Source organism: Sus scrofa, chromosome 13, assembly GCF_054392235.1.
Source record: "Sus scrofa isolate SSC_HxYL_T2T_F1_AM1 chromosome 13, Sscrofa_HxYL_maternal_Yorkshire_Landrace_v2.0, whole genome shotgun sequence".
Taxonomy (NCBI): Eukaryota; Metazoa; Chordata; class Mammalia; order Artiodactyla; family Suidae; genus Sus; species Sus scrofa.
Genome location: NC_139395.1, coordinates 58,910,355 through 58,931,344, shown reverse-complemented (window position 1 = coordinate 58,931,344; position 20,990 = coordinate 58,910,355). Strand labels below are relative to the sequence as shown.

General features: G+C 38.8%; 1 protein-coding gene across 26 annotated transcripts in view; it reads left to right on the top strand.

Moving 5' to 3' along the window:
- The window catches only part of CADPS (calcium dependent secretion activator), a 502,621-nt gene that overhangs the window by 374,469 nt on the left and 107,162 nt on the right, over positions 1–20,990 (top strand). For 9 of the 26 annotated variants that reach the window (XR_014823443.1, XR_014823442.1, XM_021069164.2 and 6 more), the window contains 4 exons: positions 3,370–3,471; positions 4,996–5,059; positions 5,474–5,597; positions 8,894–8,911. Coding sequence is in view for 22 of the 26 variants with exons in the window: in XM_021069164.2 (XP_020924823.1) it covers positions 3,370–3,471; positions 4,996–5,059; positions 5,474–5,597; positions 8,894–8,911 (308 nt within the window). In the remaining 4 variants the exon portion in view is untranslated. Of the gene's footprint in view, positions 1–3,369; positions 3,472–4,995; positions 5,060–5,473; positions 5,598–7,952; positions 8,022–8,893; positions 8,912–19,116; positions 19,257–20,990 lie in introns of those variants that run through there. The other 17 variants (XR_014823441.1, XM_021069159.2, XM_021069148.2 and 14 more) reach the window with 4 other exon arrangements.

The window sequence follows — 20,990 nt, the reverse complement described above, 5'->3', positions numbered from 1 at the left end:
AGTATAGATTCCAAGAGAACAGCCTACCTGATACCATTTTGCCTGTAAATTCAGGAGGGCGTGAAGAGATGGGCTACACAGGCTTTTACTATTTAGGGATGTTTTCAAGTAGGGCATTTTTAGTACTTAAAAAGAAGGGAAGCTGACCAATAAACCCCTAACAGGAGGTACGCAGCTATCATTTGCCAAGTCTTTTGTGCAGTCAGACTGGTCTGGTATACAGGATTTTCCCAACTTATGCTGGATCCTTGAGAAGGCCTATAAATAAGACCATTTGTTTGGTCTCAAGATGACTTGCATTTGCAAACTGAAGAATGTTCCAATAGAAGTTTCATGGTGACACACCAATCTGCAAACTGGCTCAGCCAGTAGTCAAAACAAGTCACTGCAAGATCTGGGATGCTGAAGACTTTGAATGGGTCAGATTATCCTATGTCTAATTTGGCACAGATAAATTTGGGCTTTAAATATGCAGCCTTCCTTTGTATTTTCTACGTGAATGGGCCAAAGGAAATAAATAAGGAAAATGTGTGTGAACCTAATGGTGATTCAGAAACATGAGAATGCTGTAATTAAGCTGAAATTCCCTTATTTATGCTGGAGTCATTCTTTGTATTAAATGAGCAATAGTTCACTACAATTGAAAAATAGCCTATATGGTTTGTTCTTTTTTCTACCTTTACTAAGATATTGACATACATACGTGTAAGTTTCAGGTGTACAGTGTAATGATTTGGTACAGGTATATATTGAAAAATGATTACTGTAGTAAAAGTAGTTACACCTACATCCCTTTGTGTTGATACATTTAAGATCTACTTTCTTTCTTTTTCTTTTTTTTTTTTTTTTTTGGCTTTTTAAAGCTGCACATGTGGCATATGGAAGTTCCCAGACTGGGGGTCGATTTGGATCTGCAGGTGCCAGCCTATGCCACAGCCATAGCAACACAGGATCTGAGCCATGCCTGTGACCTAACCATAGCTCACAGCAACACCAGATCCCCAACCCACTGAGCGAGGCCAGGGATTGAACCCAGGTCATGGATACTAGTTGGGTTCATTTCCACCGAGCCACAGTAGCAGCTCTGAGATCTACTTTCTTAACAACTTTCAAGTAAATAATGCAATACTGTTATAGTCACTGTAGGGTACATTAGATCCCAGAACTTCTTCTTATAACTGGAAGTTTATACCTTTTGACCAACATTTCCATATTTCGCCCAGGACCTGGCAACCACCATTCTACTCTCTACTTCTATGAGTTCAGCTTCTTAAGATACTACATCTAAGTGGAATTATATAGTCTGATTTATTTCACTTAGCATAATGCCCTTAAGGTCCATCCATGTTGTTGCAAAAGGCAGGATTTCCTTATGTTTTGTGGCTAATACTCTACTGTGTATATATCACATTCTCTTTTCCATTCATCTGTCCATAGATAATATTGTCAACAAAAAACTTTGGTTGTTTCCCTATCTTGGCTATTGTAAATTATGCTGCAGTTAACATAGGGGTGCAGATGTATCTTTAAGATAGTGATTTCCTTTTTCAGACGTCCCCAGAAATAGGATTGCTGGATCATATGGCAGTTTTATTTTTAATTTTTGAGGAACATCTATACCATTTTCTATAGTGTCTGTACCAATTTTCATTCCTACCAACAGTGCACAAAGGGTCATTTTTCTCTACACTAACACTTATTTGTTGTCTTTTTGTTTTGATAACAGCCATTATGACATTGTATGGTAATAAATCATTGCAGTTTTGATTTGTATTTCCTTGATGATTAATGGTGTTGAGCATCTTTTCATGTACCTGTTGACCATTTATATCTCTTCTTTGGAGAGATGTTGTCTATGTCCTCTACCTATTTTCAATGAAATTACTTGGGTTTTTTGCTGTTTTTATGAGTTACTTCTATATTTTGAACATTAACCCCTTATCAGATAGAAGGTTTGCAAATATTTTCCCTCATTCCATAGATTGTCTTTACATTTTGCTGTGCAAAAGCTTTTTAGTTTGCTCTGGTGTCACCTTTTTTTTTTACCTTATCTATTTTGCTTTTGTTGTTTGTTGCTTTTGGTGTAATATCCAAAAAAAGCATTGCTGAGACCAGTGTCAAAGAACTTTTTTTCTACGTTTCTTTCTAGGATATTTAGTTTCAGGATTTAATTTCATGTGTCTTACATGTGTCCTTAAGCCATTTCAAGTTCTTTTTTTGTGAGTGTTCTAAGGGTCCAATTTCATTCCTTTGCTTGTGGATATCCAGTTTTCCCAATGCCATTTATTGAAGAAATTGAACTTTCCTCATTGAGGATTCTTAGCTCCCTTGTCAAATATTAGTTGACCCATATATACGAGGGTTTATTTCTAGACTCTCAGTTCTGTTCCAACGGTCTATATGTTTGTTTTTATGCAAGTACCATATTGTTTTGATTAGTACAGCTTTGTGAGATGGTTTGAATTCAGGAAGTGTGATGCCTCCAAATGTGCTCTTCCTTTTCAGAATTACTTATGTTTCCTTACAAATTTTAGAATTTTTTTCTATTACTGTGAAAAATCCCAATTGGAATTTTGATAGGGATTTCATAGAATTTATAGATGGCTTTGAATAGCATGGACATATTAACAGTGTTACATCTTCTAACCTATGAACACAAGATATTTTTCCAGTTATTTGCGTTTTCTTCATTTTCTTTCACTGAGGTTTTATAATTTCTACAATGTGTTGTAATTTGTTCTTTAGTTAATACTTGAGTGCTTAAATTAATCTGAACATCTGTAATTAGAAGCTTGAAAGCAAGTCATTTAACAACATTTAGCCCTGGGAAAGACAGACATTTACAGGACAGCTGGTTTTCATAGGAGTTTGTGTAACTCAGGAGTCCCAAACCTAACTGCCTACAGGAGAGACAGGTAATGTAACTTAGAGATAGGGACCAGGTGAGTGCCCATCCCAGCTAAGCCATTAATTGCCACTCACCAATTAATGCTAGCTGTTCTAAATCTTCAAGAGGCCATATTATAAAACTTTTCTAATTTAGAAACTGTTGCAAAGCAGTTCAAGATTTTAAGAGGCTTTGAGCCAGACAGAACAGGTCTGGAAGCTGGACTTAACCTGCAAGCCACCACTTTGTACATTTTACCATTTCACAATAAATGAGCGACAGTTCTGCAAATGTCTCTAAAGGATTACCTCAAAATACCCCTTCCCCTCTAGTCACCAGCACTAGAGAGCAGAACTTCTCCTAAGGTCACATCGATCACTGTAGTTGTTCTTCTAAACTAGACAGTTTCCTCCTGCTAGAGATTTGATTTGATGGTGTCAGCATATGAGGTTCCCGTCACCTCATGACATGTCTTCTTTCAGGCCTGATGGAATTGGAACTGTGACTGTTGAAGAAAAGGAACGTTTTGAAGAAATCAAAGAGAGACTCCGAGTCCTGTTGGAAAATCAGATTACACATTTTAGGTAAGGGTCTGGGGTTAATGGACTTTTTAGGAGAATGAGATTGGGAAGAGACAAATTAAGGGCTTGATTTTTCTAAAACGGTAGATCTCTCAGAGACACACTGGATATTTAGAAATAACTGAATGAAAAAGCCGACCAAGACAGTAGCCAGGAGACTTGGAAATCTTAAGTTCATATTATTTCCACTAAAAGAACAAAGACTTCCTTGTTATCATCAGTCTATCTAAAAAATCTACCAAAACATTGAATTTGATGCTTCTTCAAGGTTTCTAAATAAAACAGTGAGAAGTCCTGTGAATCAGTTCTCATGAACAGGGAAGGGAGTGGTAACCAGAAGAGCATCTCTACCTTCTCCTTCTACGTTCTCTGAAAACAGAACTAGGGAGCATCAAAGAGAAGGAAAGAAAATTGCATCCACTTTGACGGTCTGACTTTTCCCTTCATAATAGCCAGCAGGTTTGGCACTTGGGCCTTGCACCGCATAGCCTGATTATCCATATAGAGCAAACTAGACATTTTTAAAGCTGCACTTGTGGCTCTGGACAAGAAATGTCAAATAAGAGCTCATAAATAGTTCCTATTTATTAAATTCTTCCTGTGTACCATAGAGAACTAGAGGCTAGATAAGTATGAAGTCATTTTTTTAATTCTTAGGACAATTGTGTAAGGTAGTTTTGATAGTCCCCATTCAAACAAGTAAACTGAGACTGAGAGAGATTAAGCAACCTGTCCAAGGCCACTCAGCCAGCAAGTGGGAAGTGGCATAGACCTAGGATAGCCTGGTTTTTGGTAGCCCTCCCTACTCCCTGTGTACCAAGAGGAAGAGTGTCCCAAAAGGCTTGTGACAGCCTGAAATAGTCATTAGGATTCTTAGTGGTACCTGACATAATTCTCTCTGTGCCATTACAAACCTCCTGGATGAATCTTTATCAGTCCTACACTCCGTGCAACATAACATTGACAATAAAAAAGATCAAACAACAATGAAAAACTACAATCAAGGAAAGACAGTTAACAGAAGCATGAATTCACTCAGAATACACTCCTTAATTTCTTATCTTAATCCTCTAGGGTTTTAAATAAGTATGTGTGAATTTTAGCCTCTTTCAATGAGTTTTTTTTATTTTTTTGTATGATTATTTTTCTTTTTTAAATTTTTCCATTATAGCTCTCAACAAGTATTTTTAATGCTGGTCTCAATAATACTATAGAGGGTCACATTTGAGCTAAAAAGTGGTTCTCCTTCACAATAGAAATCTAAACAGAGCCTGATGTCATCACTGGAAATATTCTTTTCTCTTGCAGACATTTGCAGAGTCTCTCTTTAGTCATTATTCACACATACACATATATACATTATATACACACATATATGGTGTGAATTCAGATTAACATAACACAATGTGACAAAATAAAAAGCATTCGCCGTTCCTCAGAGAGTCGCTGCAGGAATCAGAATATAGCATATTTCATGCTAAAATGTAATCAGTTTGGGCAACCTGAAAATTCCTCTGTCCTTTTTAGGTATTGCTTTCCATTTGGTCGACCTGAAGGTGCTTTGAAAGCTACTCTCTCACTCTTGGAAAGGGTAAGAGTGAAAGTAAAAGACAAATGATATATACACAGAGACATGAACATAATTGTAATGAAATACTGTGGTCGTATGACCTTGTTTGTAATTTTTAAAGGATTTGTTTGCCATTCATCAGATACCAGAATAAATATGAAGAAAGTACCAAAATTGTAGATATTCTATCCCTGGACTCTCAAACAGTTAGGATATACTGAAGAGATGTTCCTAGCCCTTCTGTGATTCATGGACAGGCTTTGGCATCTTAACCGTGCATTGGAATTTTTCATTCTTTCTTTAACAATAACTCCTGATCAGTACTAAGTTGCAAGGAGGCATTTACACCAATTTTTAAACTGAATTCTTTAAGAAGTATAAATGAATAACACATGTCGCTGAACCATCTTAATAACCTTGTTTTTCCACCTATAGGTTTTGATGAAAGATATTGTAACTCCAGTGCCACAAGAGGAGGTAAAAACAGTCATTCGTAAATGTCTAGAGCAGGCTGCTTTAGTCAACTATTCTCGGCTCTCAGAGTATGCCAAAATTGAAGGTAAGGCCCCCGTCTGCCCCCAGGTTTTAAGTTAAATTTTTGTATGCCTCCCTGGGGAAGTCTCTCTCTTTCCTGATGGGCATCAGAAAACAGTGGCCCATCTCAGAATGTTAAGCTGAAACTTGAAAGCACTTGAATTGTGATAGCTTCCTCAGCTGTGGCCATGTAAATGAATTAAAGAAGAGGGGTTCAGGAACAGTCTTCACAGGGAAGAGTATTGAATATAGGATGTTATCAGATAACTAAGGTCCTTCGAAGAGTCTGTGTTAGCCCTACCTTTGCTCTGTGGCTAACATTTTTCCTGTGAAAGAGTTCCATAGGGTTGCTACCTTCTTTAAATAGAGGAAAACAAAACGGTTTGTTGTCCACTGTTGATAACTTAGGAAGTAAAACGAGAATTGAATAAAGGAACATCAAGATTTTGCTTAACTCTTTCTTGCCCCTTGAAAGTATCTTGTCTTTTGGTAGCTTTTCAAACTTGATGGCAGGCTAGTGTTCGGCCGTCTCTGATGGCTCCTGGTTTGCTTTAGATCTTGTTCCTTCTTATTACCCCAAACCTAGGATGGTTGTTGTCACTGCCCTCTCAAGTTTTAGGGAAGTGGTCACTGATGACCAAGTAATCGCCCTAAGGCACTTTGAGTTCACTCTACTTGCGAAGATATGGTTCTTTGGGACCTGTTCATTTACAAAGGTATTAATCACTTTTCATTGTTACCCTGTTGGCTGCTATAGGGTGATTTGAAAACCACACCCAACTTGACCAGTGGTGTAAGTGTATAAATGTGGAAGTTCTGTGTGCAAAACTCAGTGTGTCCGCATTCTGGAATCTAATGTTCTCTCACATGTGAAACACCCAAGTAAAACCAGAAATGCCCATTGTCTGCCTTCAGGACATGACTGGGGAAAAAAATAAGAGAGACCTAATCAACTACCAAAACCCCATCACTTACCCTGCCAAAATCCTTGTTTCCTTAGAGAATTAGGTTAAGATCATGTCAAATCCACAGTGTTCTGTACATTACATGTCCTCCCTCTCTCAATTTTGTCTGTCTGACAATGCAAATTGTGTACCAGTGGTAATGAATTCATTGTTATGCATCCAGGGAGAAATACTTAAGAATTGGGCACTAAAAGGATGTTTATCAACTCTTGACTTGGTAATGAGTGACAAAAATAGAGGAACAAGAAGATCGTTAAAGGGCTATATTAGCAAATAATTATTCCAGCATTTACTTTCCCAGGACATAATGATTGGTTGTATTTGGTAAAGTCAACTGGGTACCTAATAATTCTAGGCAAGGCCAGAGATGGGATGGGATCAAGAAACTTTCAGTTGCCATGTCTGCTGCCTTGTACGTAGGTCTTGGTCTAGCTATTACCAGTCTTTTGGTAAGATCTGCTCTCTTCTTTCAGATAAATATATCCAAAAACAAACTTTAAGATCTGTAAGTAAAAATGCATTCATTTCCAAAGTAGATCAGCTGGTCTGTAATTTCCTTTTGTGCCTCAATTCTTCTTGGTTGTGTTAATTATCTTTTGCACTGTGACTTTTAGGTCTGGGGATTCTTTGAAGAAACCAATCTTTTTTTTCCAACTCTCTTTTCAGAGAAGTACCTCATTCCACACTACCTGCTCTCTTCCGCTTCTCTCCTTCCTTGTCCGTGATTGGCTCAGCCACTTTTTGACATCACCTCTGCAAAAGTGGCTGTGACACCAATTTCAAAGCATGCTGGGATTGTTAATTCAGACAACCCAACATCCTCTGGCTGCATGTATCAGGTTTTCTTTCATGAACATAGTCCACCATAGGCTGAGACATTGCAGCTTGAAAGATATTACTACCAGACAACTTTCTTTTACAAGGTTATGAGCCTACCTTCAGAAAAGAAATCTTCCATTTTTACATTTGAGCCCCTCTGTGACCATTAACAGCTTAGTTCCCTGAGAATTTTGGAAAGAAGTTGTAGTAATATTGCTGGAGACTATGTTTATGAAGAAATACCTCAAGAGCCTTAGATACTAAAGTCTGAAATCCTTAGTATCTTGGAGCCTTCAGTCAATGAGATTCTGTTTCCCTTTATTCATGATGTTTTTGGTCATTGTACTCTTGCAAATAATTCTGAAGAGACGTGTAAAATCATGGTCACAATCTCTCTCGTGACTCACGGCATGCTGAATGGTTAATCCAGTAGATCTCCAATTTTGAAACTCCTTTTTCTTTTATCCTGTGTTTATCCCAAAATATTCTGTGGCTATTTTCCTTTGAGCTAATGTAACGTTTTTCCTCTAACCTATGACCTTTAACCTCTTTACCTCTGACCTAAGCCTCTTGCATGCCCAAATCCTCTTTTATAGGGAAAAAGAGAGAAATGTATGAGCATCCTGTCTTCTGCTTGGCCTCCCAAGTGATGGATTTAACCATTCGTGAGTACCTACCACCTCCTCGCCATGCTGTCTTCACTCTTTCTGTTTCCATTATTTCAAGAAAATCCAGGTCCAAACCAACTCACTCTCCTTGCTTCAAGTTTTTTAGCATTGGCTTGTCTGTTGATTCTGTTTGTGAAACCCACTGTGAGAAGTCCAGTCACTTTTTATCAGCCTAACACAGGTTAGACAATTAAGCCATTTGTTTGTGATAAACTCAGATTTGTCTGTAAGTTTTTCAGTTATTCTCTGTCTGTGACCTGAATGCATTTTTACTTTGCTTGTGTGTAACCCCAATTTGTAAAGTGCTTGTCACTGGTACACAATCAAAAGGTAGCAGCTAGGCGGGGAGCAATGTGTTAGATGTCAGTTAAAGGACAGTTGGGGCAAAACCATGCCTTCTTTTCCCATGTTTAAGATGTCAAACTATTGCGGGTATAAGATCACACAAGGTGGTCAACTCTCTGTAAAAAATAGATCTTAAATGCCTCCTGTTTGTTCTCTCTCAAGCTTGGAAGCTTTTCCTTGTTCTTTCTGGAGATTTTGACTTGTCCTCATCCTCTAAGCTCTGGCTAGAACATATGACTTAATTGTCACTTGGATAGTTCATGTATGTTTCATAGCTTGATTTCACATTAAACTTAATTTTACTAATTTTCTATTTGTGCAGCATTTTCCACTTCTGTGAAGGAGCCTTTTTTTGCTGGCCCCCACACCTCCGGGCGGTGGGAACCCAGGGGCAACTTTTTCTTTCCAATATCATGTATCACACATAAGTGGGGGGCATTTTGGTTCACTTGCTCATTAATCCTGCATATGTGTTCTTGTTTCTCTCTCTCTTCTCTCCTTATCGTGCTCTCTCTTTCAAATAGAGAATCAAAAGGACGCAGGTGAACCAATTGTCTATGCATTATAAACCTATCAGGACTGTTGAGTTATATTTAGTTTTTGTTTTTGTTTTTCAATAGCTCCTTAAGATATGTACTCCCAAGGACCGATGTGGAGTTGCAATGATACTTAAGGAGTTAATTTGTGCTGTCTAATGATATCTCATGCCCATTAGATGTTGACCTCTATAGAGCAGAATTTCTGTAAAGGCATAAGCTTTGAAGGAACAGAACTCTGGTTTGATGTGGAGTTTCATTTCATCTTTGGTTTCAGGATGCCACGTGATTTGGCCTCACGTGCTTTTTTTTTTTTTTTTAATTACTGAACCAAACTAATCTTCCTTTTTGTTTTTCATTTCTTTTTTTCTGTTTCCTGCCCTCTTGAGAATTTTGTGTTCTTTAATGAATGTGTATCAGCCAAGGCAGAGAGGAGTTGTGTCCGTGTTGTTCTTGTACGTGTCACGTGATGAGGCAGGATACACACACCGGTGGCTGAACAGGAGCCCTTGCTGGAAGTTTCATGAGAGGAAAGTTTTTAAAAGTTCGCTGGCTTTGGAATTTTCTTCCTGTTTGGCCCTCAAACTTCTGAACCTATTTTGAGGAAAGCTCTACCTTAAAATTTTAATAAATCTACAGTATGATCATTGTTTTAAAGCCTAAAGGATTCTCAAAAAATAATGAGCATTTAATCAAAGTTGAATGTATTTCAGATCAATTCAGAAAGGATTTTTGATGGTATGCAATAAGTATTTGAAGATGCGCAAACCTATGTTCAGAACATACAAGCCTTTCTCTCCCTAAAAGGGAAGGTGTTCATTTATTCATTTATTCATTAACTCATTCATTTATTCATTCATTAGACAAGTGCTTAGTGGGAGCCTACTACGTGTCAGGTACAGTGGTAACAGCCAAGGACTATGTAACCAAGAGGAAACAGCTGTTAGCCTTGTAGAGCATATGTGTAAATGGGTGCCTAAGTGCAAATTACAAATTCAATATGCAGTAACACCAGTTGCTACATTTATGTGTCAGAGGGTATTGTCAGAAAACCATGAAAGTCTTCACAAGGATGATAAGTTTGAACTGCATCTTGTAGGATGAAATAGTATCAGTGAAAAGGAGATGGGATTGGAAAGTGGAGAGGCATCCTAGATAAACATAGTAATACATGCAAAATACATAAAAAAGCATACAGTCAATAAAAATAACAAAAGCTTATTCAGTGTGTATCACATGCCAGGTGTGACTCTAAATATTTTATATGTATACAGTCATTAAATCCTCAACTCCCTTATGACGTAGCTACTACTATTATTCCCATTTTAGAGATGAGCAAAGTGAGATATGGAGAGTTTAAATAACTTGCTCCTAGAAGAGTAAGTTAGTAGAGTCAGAATATTTGTCTAGATGCTAGGCCATACTCTTAGCTACTAAGTAATTCAATGTGGTTGCAAAACAGAGTGAAATGACGGCAGGAATGGGTGCTATTGATGGCAACAGAAGCAGGAGGCACGATCTCCTTTACATCCCCAAAAAACACAGAGTTCAGACTGTTTCTCATGGTCCAAATATTCTTCACCTGAAATATATACAAACCCTTATGTGAATACAGATTGTTCACAAGAAAAATCCACGTGTCTTACTTCCAAAGGCTATAGAGAACCATTAAAGGCTCCTTAGGTAAGGGGATGGCTTGGTGGTTTGCATTTCAGAAAAAAACACACTAGCAGGGATGGAGAGAAAAGACTGAGGAGGAGGAGGAAGAAAGTAAAACTGGACCTAGAAGTTAAGGTCAAAGCAGAGTTGCGTTTGAAGCTTAGTATGTCCAAGGGCTCTTCTAGGTAAAATAGAGCTCAATCATAATCACATATTTCCTGACCTTGTGATCCTTTTTCTTAACCTTCCCTCCCTTTTCAATGTCCTTAGAGGAAACAAAGCCTGAATACATGGATAGGTATGCAAAACCAATTGCATGGAGGTGGCAGGGCACAGCTGGAGTTACACGTGCAAATCGGGGTGAAATATGGACGGCCAGGGAGTCCTTTAGTCAGGCTGCGCTTTGAAAGGCTACGGGACTCTGCAGATGGCATTATGGCGGACTTATGCTTTCTGTCTGGTAGCATTATTAGAAATAAATGTTCAGTTTAATTACAGTATCTCAAAAAAAAAAGATGTAAAAGGCTGTTACTCTACAAAAAAAAAAAAAAAAAAAAAGCTGTGACTCCTGCAAATTAATTCTATTATTTTAAATACATTTCCATTAAAACCGTCACACGTTCTGAACCCAGCAAGCTCTGAGAAAGTCTAAACTCCTATTGCTGTTTTGCCTGAAATCTTGGCTAAATACTTACATAATTTTCTGAGCATCAAAGCAGTTTTACTGGAACTCGAAATAAAATTATTTTTCCTTCAAATATGGCAAGAATTTGCAAAATTAGATAAAAAGAGAGAGAGAGATGGACCCTAGCACCATGCTAAGGCCCTGGTATGGAGGACCTGGTTCAGTCTTTCCCTTAGTCCCATAGAGAAGTCTTCATTATTGCCCCTCTTACAGCTGAGAGGGCTGAGATTTGGAAAGCCTATGTGACATTATCAAGCAGGATTTGAATGCAGATTATTTTTTAAAATAATTTTTATTATAGTTGATTTACAATATCCTGTCAACTTATGCTATACAGCAAAGTGACACAGTTGTGTATGTGTGTGTGTGTATACATACATACATATATATATATATACACACACACACATGCATTATTTTTGTCACCTTATCCTCCATCATGTTCCGTCACCAGTGGCTAGATATAGTTCCCCATGCTCTACAGCAGGATCTCATTGTTTATCCACTCCAAATGCAATAGTTTGCATCTCCTTGAACCAGATTTTTTGTTTTGTTTTGCTTTTATCTGGCTGCACCCATGGCATATGGAAGTTCCCAGGCTAGAGGTCAAATTGGAGTGATAGCTGCCAGGCTATGCCACAGCTCACGGCAATGCTGGATCTTTAACCCACTGAGCAAGGCCAGGTATTGAACCCATGTCTTCATGGATGCTAGCTGGATTTGTTTCCACTGAGCCACAATGGGAACGCCCCAACCCAGATCATTTTAAATTCAAATACCTTTTTTTTTTTTTTTTTTTTTTGGGTCTCTCTTCATCATGCAGCTTTTCCAACTAATGTGGCAGGCACTTGGATAATACCCTTTCACTCAATGGCTAAATTCAAAAGTACTTAAAACTTTTAATTCAGGAAGAAAAACAAAGTGGCTCTTTCTGGAACCAGATAATTGCCACCATCTTTTCACTGTGAAGTCTTCCTGAGGTAGCAGAGATTCCTGAGATTACCCAAGAACTGACTTTTTATTATTATTATTATTTCCAAATGGACGGGAACCTTCTAGAGCAAGTCAAATCCATCCAAAGGACGTCCATGCAGATTCTATAGTGTTGAGGTTGTGTATCTTTCCCTGTCTCCATCAAATGTCTCATAGGTCCCAGTCCAGTTGAAGGAGAAAAGAGAGACCAACAAGCTTGTCCCAACACACAGTGTGGAACCACCCACCCAAAAGACCAGTGAGGTCACATCCCATCTCAGCAAGATCCTCAGATAAGGACCATCTTCTGCTTCATGTTTTATACATAAGTGACTGGATGTTTGCCTCTTCATTCTTCTTCTTTTAGTGATATATCAATCAGAGTTTCCAAGCCCAAATTATTCTGTAGGTTAGTTCCTCATCTATACTTTATAAAAAGTGAAGGGGGGCAAGGAGAGACATGTTTCAAACACCATCACCAAGAAGGATCTTGGAAGAAGAGAGGATGTGTTAAAAAAATATATGCCCTGGGAAGTTCCCATTGTGTCTTAATGATAACAAACCCAACTAGTATCCATGAGATCCCTGACCCTGCTTAGTAGCTTAAGGATCTGGCATTGCAATGAGCTGGGGTGTAGGTCACAAACATGGCTCAGATCCTGCCTTGCTGTGGCTGTGGTGTAGCCCAGAAGCTGCAGCTTTGATTTGACCCCTAGCCTGGTAACTCCCATATGCTGTAAGTGCAGCCCTAAAAAACAGACAGACAAAAAAAATGCCATGAGTTGGAGTTCCCCCTGTGGCATAGTGGGTTAAGAATCTGACTGCAGGGGCGCAGGTTCAATCCCTGGCCCTGTACATTGGGTTAAGGGTCTGGCATTGCCACAGCTGTGGCATAGGTCACAACTGCAGCTCAGATTTAAACCCTGGCCTGAGAATTTCCATATGCCATAGCTGCAGTCATTAAAATAGGTGTATATTTTAACGTGTGTGTGTGTGTGTATATATATATATATATGCCATGATCCAATAAACATGAAACTAATATCTCTTCTACCAGAAAAAAAGACATACTACTGCTGCTGATCATGATAACAACTGTCATTTATTGAGAATTTAGTATGTGCTAAGTAGATACTTGCATATCTCATTTAATTTTCGCAATTCTGTAAGTATTTTATTAGCATATTTCATTGACTCTAAAATCCATCAATTATAAGATACACCATTAATTTATGTACTCTTTAAGAATAAAATAATGCTGCCAACTAAACTGTGACACTCCATCAAGTGTAAGATGCATCCAATTTTGGAAATGTTAAAATGTGCCTCTTACACTCCATGAAATAAGAAACCACTCTTTTTGTCTATAGAACTATGGAGAAATAGAAATAGAGTGATAAGTCCCTTCATTTAAAGTCACACAGCTGGTTAGTTGCAGAGACAGAATTTGAATTCAAGGCTAATTCCAAAGCCCGCACTTTCAACTTCCATACTATGAAATACTTGTGTTTTTCGTGATAAAATTATAAGACCAAAACAAGATTTTGAACTTAATTCCAAACCTTCCTTTGACAGATGGGAACATCAAGGCTTAGAGAAAAGGAACTGGTTTCACAATAAGAAAGGCAGTGAATGACTCTAGTCTGGGGTCCTGCAGGCTATTCAGGATTTTCACCTCCACCCCAGCCCACCCCCATCTTCAAGCTGCTTCAACTGAGAGATAATGGCTCCACTTACAATGTATTAAGTGGTCCGAGTTTCCAGTGTGACAGCTGAAGACATCCACCATCCACATGCTGGAATCCTACATGTTCAGCTCCAAGAAAACAGAACCTCAGGAACAGCCTGAGCACTCAGGATTTGTTATACCAAAAATTTAAATCACAATTTTGGCTCCTATTAGTTTTTTAACCTCCTTAAGCCTCACTTTTGTTTTCTGTAAAAGGGGCTCATAGCAGTTCTTCCTCTCAAAGGATTGTTGGAGAGATTAAAACACATATTCCACATAAAGCTCTTAATATGATGCCTGGCATATATAGTAAGCACTTATTATTATATAGCTGAATACCTACCTATGATTTTATAATGTTATTATTATTTAAAAGGAAACCTCTAGGAGTTTCTTTGTGGTGCAGTGGGTTAAGGATCCAGTGTTGTCACTGCTGTGGCCCGGAAACTTTCACATGCCATGGGTGTGACCAAAAAAAAAAAAAAAAAAAAAGAAAGAAAGAAAGAAAGAAAGAAAGAAAGAAATTAAAACAAAACCTCCAAATCCAATTTGCAATATAGACATAATATTTGAGTTCAAAAATGGACTATAAAGCAATGCTTCTCAAAATTTAATGTTTACACAAATCTCTGGGGGCCTTGTTAAAATGTAAATTCTGATTTGGTAGGTATGGGACCAGGCCTGGAGATCTGCATTTCTGACAAACTCCCAGGTGATGCTGAAGCTGCTGATGCAGAGGTTAGGGTGTGGATGTCAGTGGAATATAGGAGGCAGCTGATTTATCTCTTTATCATATATTTCAAAATAAAATGTTGCAATATAGTTCCACATATATTTGTTAAATACCCACTAAGTTCCAGGAACTGTGCCAGGCACCAGGGGAGTGAGCAATGAGGAAACACAGTTGAGGTCCCTACCCTCAGGGAGCTCCCAGTAAGCTGGAGAACACAGGCATAGAATAAGTGGCTGTATTGTAGAAGGGATTGCAGGATGCTGCAGGAATAAGTGCAAGGCAACTTCACCAAGCCTGGGGTCTAGGGAGGAGGGGCATGGGGGTCAGGGTCTGGTTCCCCAAGAAGAAAAGTCTGGGTTGTTCCTAGGCCTTGTTGAAATGTTTTCCTCTACTCATCATCCTTCCAGATGTCCCAAGATCCTGCCCCAGAGACCTTGTGGCCATATATGTGAAAATTTGTTTAGGGACGGGGTGAATATTTAACAGTACTATTAATCAATATTTTTGCTATAGCAAGAGCCCAAACAAACAAACAAACAAAAAACCAATAAAACAACAACAAAACCAACAACCTTAAATAGCTTAAGCAAGAAAAGGTAATTTTTAGCCTGTGTAGCTAGGAAATGCATAGAGGAACTGGATTCAGAAATAAAAATTTATGGTGTGTTTTTATTTCTCCAAGCTGACAGGCTTCTTTAATGTGATTGGAGGTCATGGTAGTGAGGTTGGGAGTAACGTAGCCGTAGATAGCCCCAGCTTTTTATCCTAGCTGATGGCCCTAGAGGAAAGAGCTTTCCTTTTTAAGAAGTGGTATAAAATTCCAGAAAAGTTTCTCATTGGTCGAGCTTGGGTCACATGTTAATTCCTGAGCCAGTCATAATACCCATGGTGGTGTAGGGTGCTATGGTTGGCCTGGCTTGGCTCACATAACTGCCCCTGGAGGATTCATTGCTTGACATTCCCACCTGAGCCACATGGAGTGGAAGAGAGGCAATTCTGAGCAAGGCGACATTGCCTATAAAAATAACAGATGTCCACTACTGTGTCTATCAAGAAGTAAGTTTACTTTTCTTAGGTGCAACAGCCCAGTCTCAAGGACAAAGCCTAATTTTGAGACACAAAGATACCAAATGAGAGGGGGAAATGTCATAATACCATTATTTCTTTCTTGTGGATAGAGTTTGAATTAAATACAAAGAATTATAATTATCTTAAATCATTTTTAATTCCGTTAAGATGCCTGAAGTTCTTCTCTGGTTTGTAAATTTAAGTTATAATGTTTGCTTTTCAGTAATTCAGCTTAATGCATTTGTCAGGTTACCAGGGGGTTGGGTAAGAGATAAAATTTGCTGTACAGTTTTCATGTACATTGCAATCAGAGAGTATTGGATTTTTCCATGAAAACACAGCATTGGGCAGGATTTCCTTCCACCAATATTTGAGGACCTGCCCTGGGCCAGGTACTGTTCTAGCCCCTAAAAATACAGAATTCACAGGGCATAAGGGGAAACAAACATGCATATAATTGTTTGTTATTAAGGGACTATAAGTGCTCAAGTAGAGGTATTAACAGAGGGATTGAGCCTTTGTTATGAAGGCATAACTCTTGTTATTTGGGTGGGGGGTAGTGTCTCTTAAAGGCTTTTGAGGAGAAGTATGACAGGTTCAGATGCATGCTTTATGGAAATCACTATGGATGCCACGTGAACAGTGAACTTCAGGGGAGAGAAGGAACTAAAGGCTGGCTTGGAATCTTTAGCAACAGTTGAGGTGGGGATGATGAGACTTGAGTTGCATATCTACCCCCTTGGCAAGAGTGTGGGCTCATGATCCTGAATAGTGGGACATAAAATGAAGAAACAAGTTAGAGAAAGAGTGGACAGGCCATGCCGCCCATGTTCTTATGGGGAAGAGACAAAGATGGCTGCAATAAAAAGACTAGAGAAAACAATCCATGATTCATCCACTGGTCCTTACTACCACATGCTTTATACCGTCCTAAAGATGGAATCTTCTGAAATGGAGTGATGAAGACTCAGGGAACCAAGTACATATGAGGGCCTTTCCGCATGTTGAATTGTAACCCTGCGCTGAGTGTATGGTCCATGGAGTCATCGTTTTAGGGAGGCAGAGTACTCTGGAAAGCATGTTGTGGCTCTCTACTGAGCTTTCTGTTCCTACTCTAGCTTTTATCCACTGCTACCCTCAAATCCACGTGAATCAGTACAGACTAGTTATTTTCAGTAATAGCATAATACAAACACATAAATAGGTTGGAACTTGGTTGTAAGTGGGCTTTCCATCAACAATATCCATCTCTCATATGATATTTCGGGGACTGGCAATTCGCTTGCTGGAATTAGAGATGGTCAGGTTATTTAAGGGCTAATTGGAGAGTCTCTCACTCCTGGATGCCTCTCTTCCTTGGCTTAGCTGAGCATGCAGAGGAATTCTCTTTTTATTTTTCTGCAGTCACATTTAAACTCCCTCTCTGGAAGCCAAGCAGATTTAATTGTGTAAACATGAGCAATGGTAATTGGGTAAATGAAGTTGGAAACCAAGGTATGATGTTTTTGTTTTGCTCTGTGAGGGAAAAAAATAGGGAGCTTGTTTTTCTATGGTGGCAAACCTCACTGTCAGAATTCTGGACAGGCAGTTGGCAGGAGGGAATCCCTTTACGAATTTTCATCGAGACCCATTGAGCTGAAATATGTAACTGCTGCCTCGCCAGTTATGGATCAGCCTGTGGACATTTCATTGTTTGATAAAGCACCAGGTTGAGTGGTTTATACATGTTCTGTTATCTGGGGAAGAATAAAGGAGGAGTTTTCCTGAGAATTGCACACTCAGGAAACACAGGTTTGCTCAAAGAGCCAGAGCCAGCAGGAGGTGTTCCCAGAGATGAACCCAACTTTCCACACGGCTGTTGGTGGAAAACTGGATTTTAACAAAACATAAAATGTAGAGTCCCTTTTTATAAAGAGATCTGTAGTTGTCTTCCTTTATATAGGTATCGTTTACAACCAATTTTTCTCGATTATTTACACAAATCTTTCCCAAACAAAAGATTTAAGTAAGAGGACCTGGTGAATAAAATTTTTTGTAGTCCTTCATTTAAAACATTGAGGTGGTCCCACAAAAAAAGGATGATGTCAACTTTTGCTTTTAATAGATGGTTTTGCCAGAATAGTATATTTATCCTTATCTCTCATATTTTTAATTATTGTTGCTAGAATTGCATTTCCTATATGCCTACAGTAAAATTCATTTTCCCACTTGAAAATTCAAGCAAATCAAGACGCAAACTTGGCAATGGAGTATGTCCCCCTCACTGTACAGATTGCTTTATAAACAAGAACCATTAGAAAGGGCCAGGTCCAAGGTTAATGAGACACTTATTAAAGAGAGAGAAATGTAGAAGCTGATGGTGCTCTGTGCCTGTATTGAGGAAGAGGCTATTGTTATAGGATGTTTGCTGTGCTGATATTGTAAACCACATGACAGATGGGTCAAGTGCTGATTACGGTATTCTAACATTTGGAATAGCAAGTAACATATTTGATAAGCTGGCAAGTTTTTATATATGATTCAACCCACAATATAAAAGCCATGAGAATTCCAAATTGAAAATAATTAAATGAGCTGGAAACAATCAGATACCACACATTTTTCCCCAAAATGACAGATTTTGACATGTTGAAATTCCACAAAGGGAGCAAGACTATTCCCTAGCTCACTTGAACTAATCACAGCCCTTCATCTGCTTTTGCAAAGCAATTAATTCCTGCCTTCTCACAATGCGGGAGATAACAATAAGCATTCGTAGACCACTGAAACTTTAGAGAGATCTGTCCTGTGCATTGTTTTATTTGCTCTTATCAGCAACCTTGCAAGGTACACAAAAAAAGATGTTAATATTCTCAATTGAGAGAGGAAGAAGCAGAAGCACAGAGAGACTTGGTGGAAGGTCCAAAGTACATAGAAAGTTAGTAGTGTACTGCTGGCAAAAAGCCAGATCCTCTAGCTGCATCTACATCATGTGCTACCTCTGATCCTCTGAAAGTAGGAAGCAGCTATTAGCGTGTAGGTGTTCTTCATTGTACAAAAATTCTATCTTCTTTCGGCCAATGATGCTGCCACCATCATTCATGTGTATCCATCTGGATAAAGGCATCCAGTATTTGCATTCAGCCTCTGAGTGTCTCAGTACGGTGGTGCTGATGACGCTGGTAAGAGTCCCGTCCCTTGTCACATGATGTCACACCTCTGGAATGTTGCAGTCATGCCAGGAAAGCAATAGCTCTCCCTTCGTGTTTGATCATTTTTGCTTGTTTGATTGTTCTTTTTGGAGTTTGTCATCTTATTTGTCACCCTTTGTGATGGTCACTTTGTCTCTTTACTTTTTTACCGTCTCTCTTCACCTACCCGAGCAGCTCCCCCGTCACCTCCTGGGCCTCCTCCACCCACCCAAACGCAGACCAGCATGTTATATCAGAGGCTCAAAGGCATGCCTAGGCCAAAACCAAGTACTGTACACTTCTACCTTTCCTTTATTTGACAGCTTTCTAGTTTAGTTTGCTTTCTGTTCATTTCTCTTGAAATTTTGTTTAGAATACTAACCTGAGGCTCAGACTCTCGAGTTTGACACCATAGGTTTTAAGAGACTCAAAAAGGGAGCATTTATTTCCCAATGTCCACATTTTTTTTTTTTGTCTAGCTATGTCTGACATATGCAACATTTTCAAATCTCAATGTCAGCACAAAATAACATTGTTGCATAACATTTTGCATGACGATTTTCTTTTATATGTTATGAGCTTCAATTCTGTCGTATGAAATGTTTACTAAATATATTGTATTTTTAGTTCCCCTTCTTCAGTGCTCCAGCTAGGACAAGATTGGATGGTAGGAATATTGCAACACCTTTCCAGACAGCAGAAGTGACCCCCCCCCAAAAAAAAGTCATTTCTAAGCACAAATTTCTCCTTGACCTCAGTTGCGGGGAGGGGGAAGTGCTAGATTTTGCACAATGTTTTCTTTAAAGACAACATCTTAGAGCAGTTGCTTTTAGTGCCATTTTTTACAACTTAGCTAGTGCGTTAGGAGTGCAAGTGAAGAGGAGGATAGAGTGGTTCTCTCAATAAAGGAGCTTATCTACAGTTCATGGACTGCAGCTAATTAATAAAAAATGGAAGTCTGACTACTTGGATTCATTCGAAGCTCCAGTGTTCTAGGTGAAAGGCTACATGACCTGCTTACTTTATATGGTTGCATGTTAGAGCAAAATTGCACGAGGTTGTATTAAACATACTGTCTGTATATATACATTAGGCATACACATATCTGCGTGCATGTGTACACACTCATAGAATGACTGTGTGCACACGTACACTTTATGTGTATCTATTGATATATATGGTAGTCAATCTAAGAGCACTGCATATTAAAACAAATCTTCATGTGGTCCTAGCTTACATGTCTTGGATTTCTCCAAACACAAAAATCATTCACAGTTTTGAAATAAAAGCACATAAAAATATTGGTAGGAATGATTTCCATTTCTACATCATGTGTCATTGTCAGCTAGAAGTCCCCTACATTTGGTGAGTGTTCACCCCAAAAGAACATGTTCTCTATTTGGACAGTAAGAGATTTCCAAGATGTGCCCCAGGTGGGATTTCCTGCAGATTTGTATTAATGTGCAGGCTTGTCTGGTTACTAGAAAATGTATGTAAGTGTGTGATGTGTGTATGTGGGTGTATGTGTCAAATGGGTAATACGCATAGGATGAGAAATTTGCAAATTGATGTGTAAATGTGAATACCAACTAACAAAAAAATAGTAGCCCATGCATATTTACTATCAAAATGCAAATACCTCACTCTACACGTATTACCCCAACATATATACACAGTATGTTGTAGAAATGCCTGAAATGAAGTTATGACAGTTCATTTATGAAATTATAAACAGATTGGGTCCCCCAAAAGCACAGAAATCAATCTTATCCCTCATTCTTTCTCCAAGTATTTATTGGTCTGGGCCAGGCAATGAGCTGTCAGCCTCCAAACTCCACACATCTCCTTACTCTGAGGGTTGGATGTTCTCTGCCTAATCTACATATTTACTCCCCTCACCCCAGCTCCCACCTTCATGCCCTAACCTTATATCTAGCCACATTTCCACCCAAGCCTGGCAGAGACAGGGGAACATTCCATTGGCCTGAGTCCAGAAAGCCCATTTTCACACCCATCACCAGGCCTTGCTGGAGTGAAACTTTCAGCACCTCAATAATTCCTACCCAGTC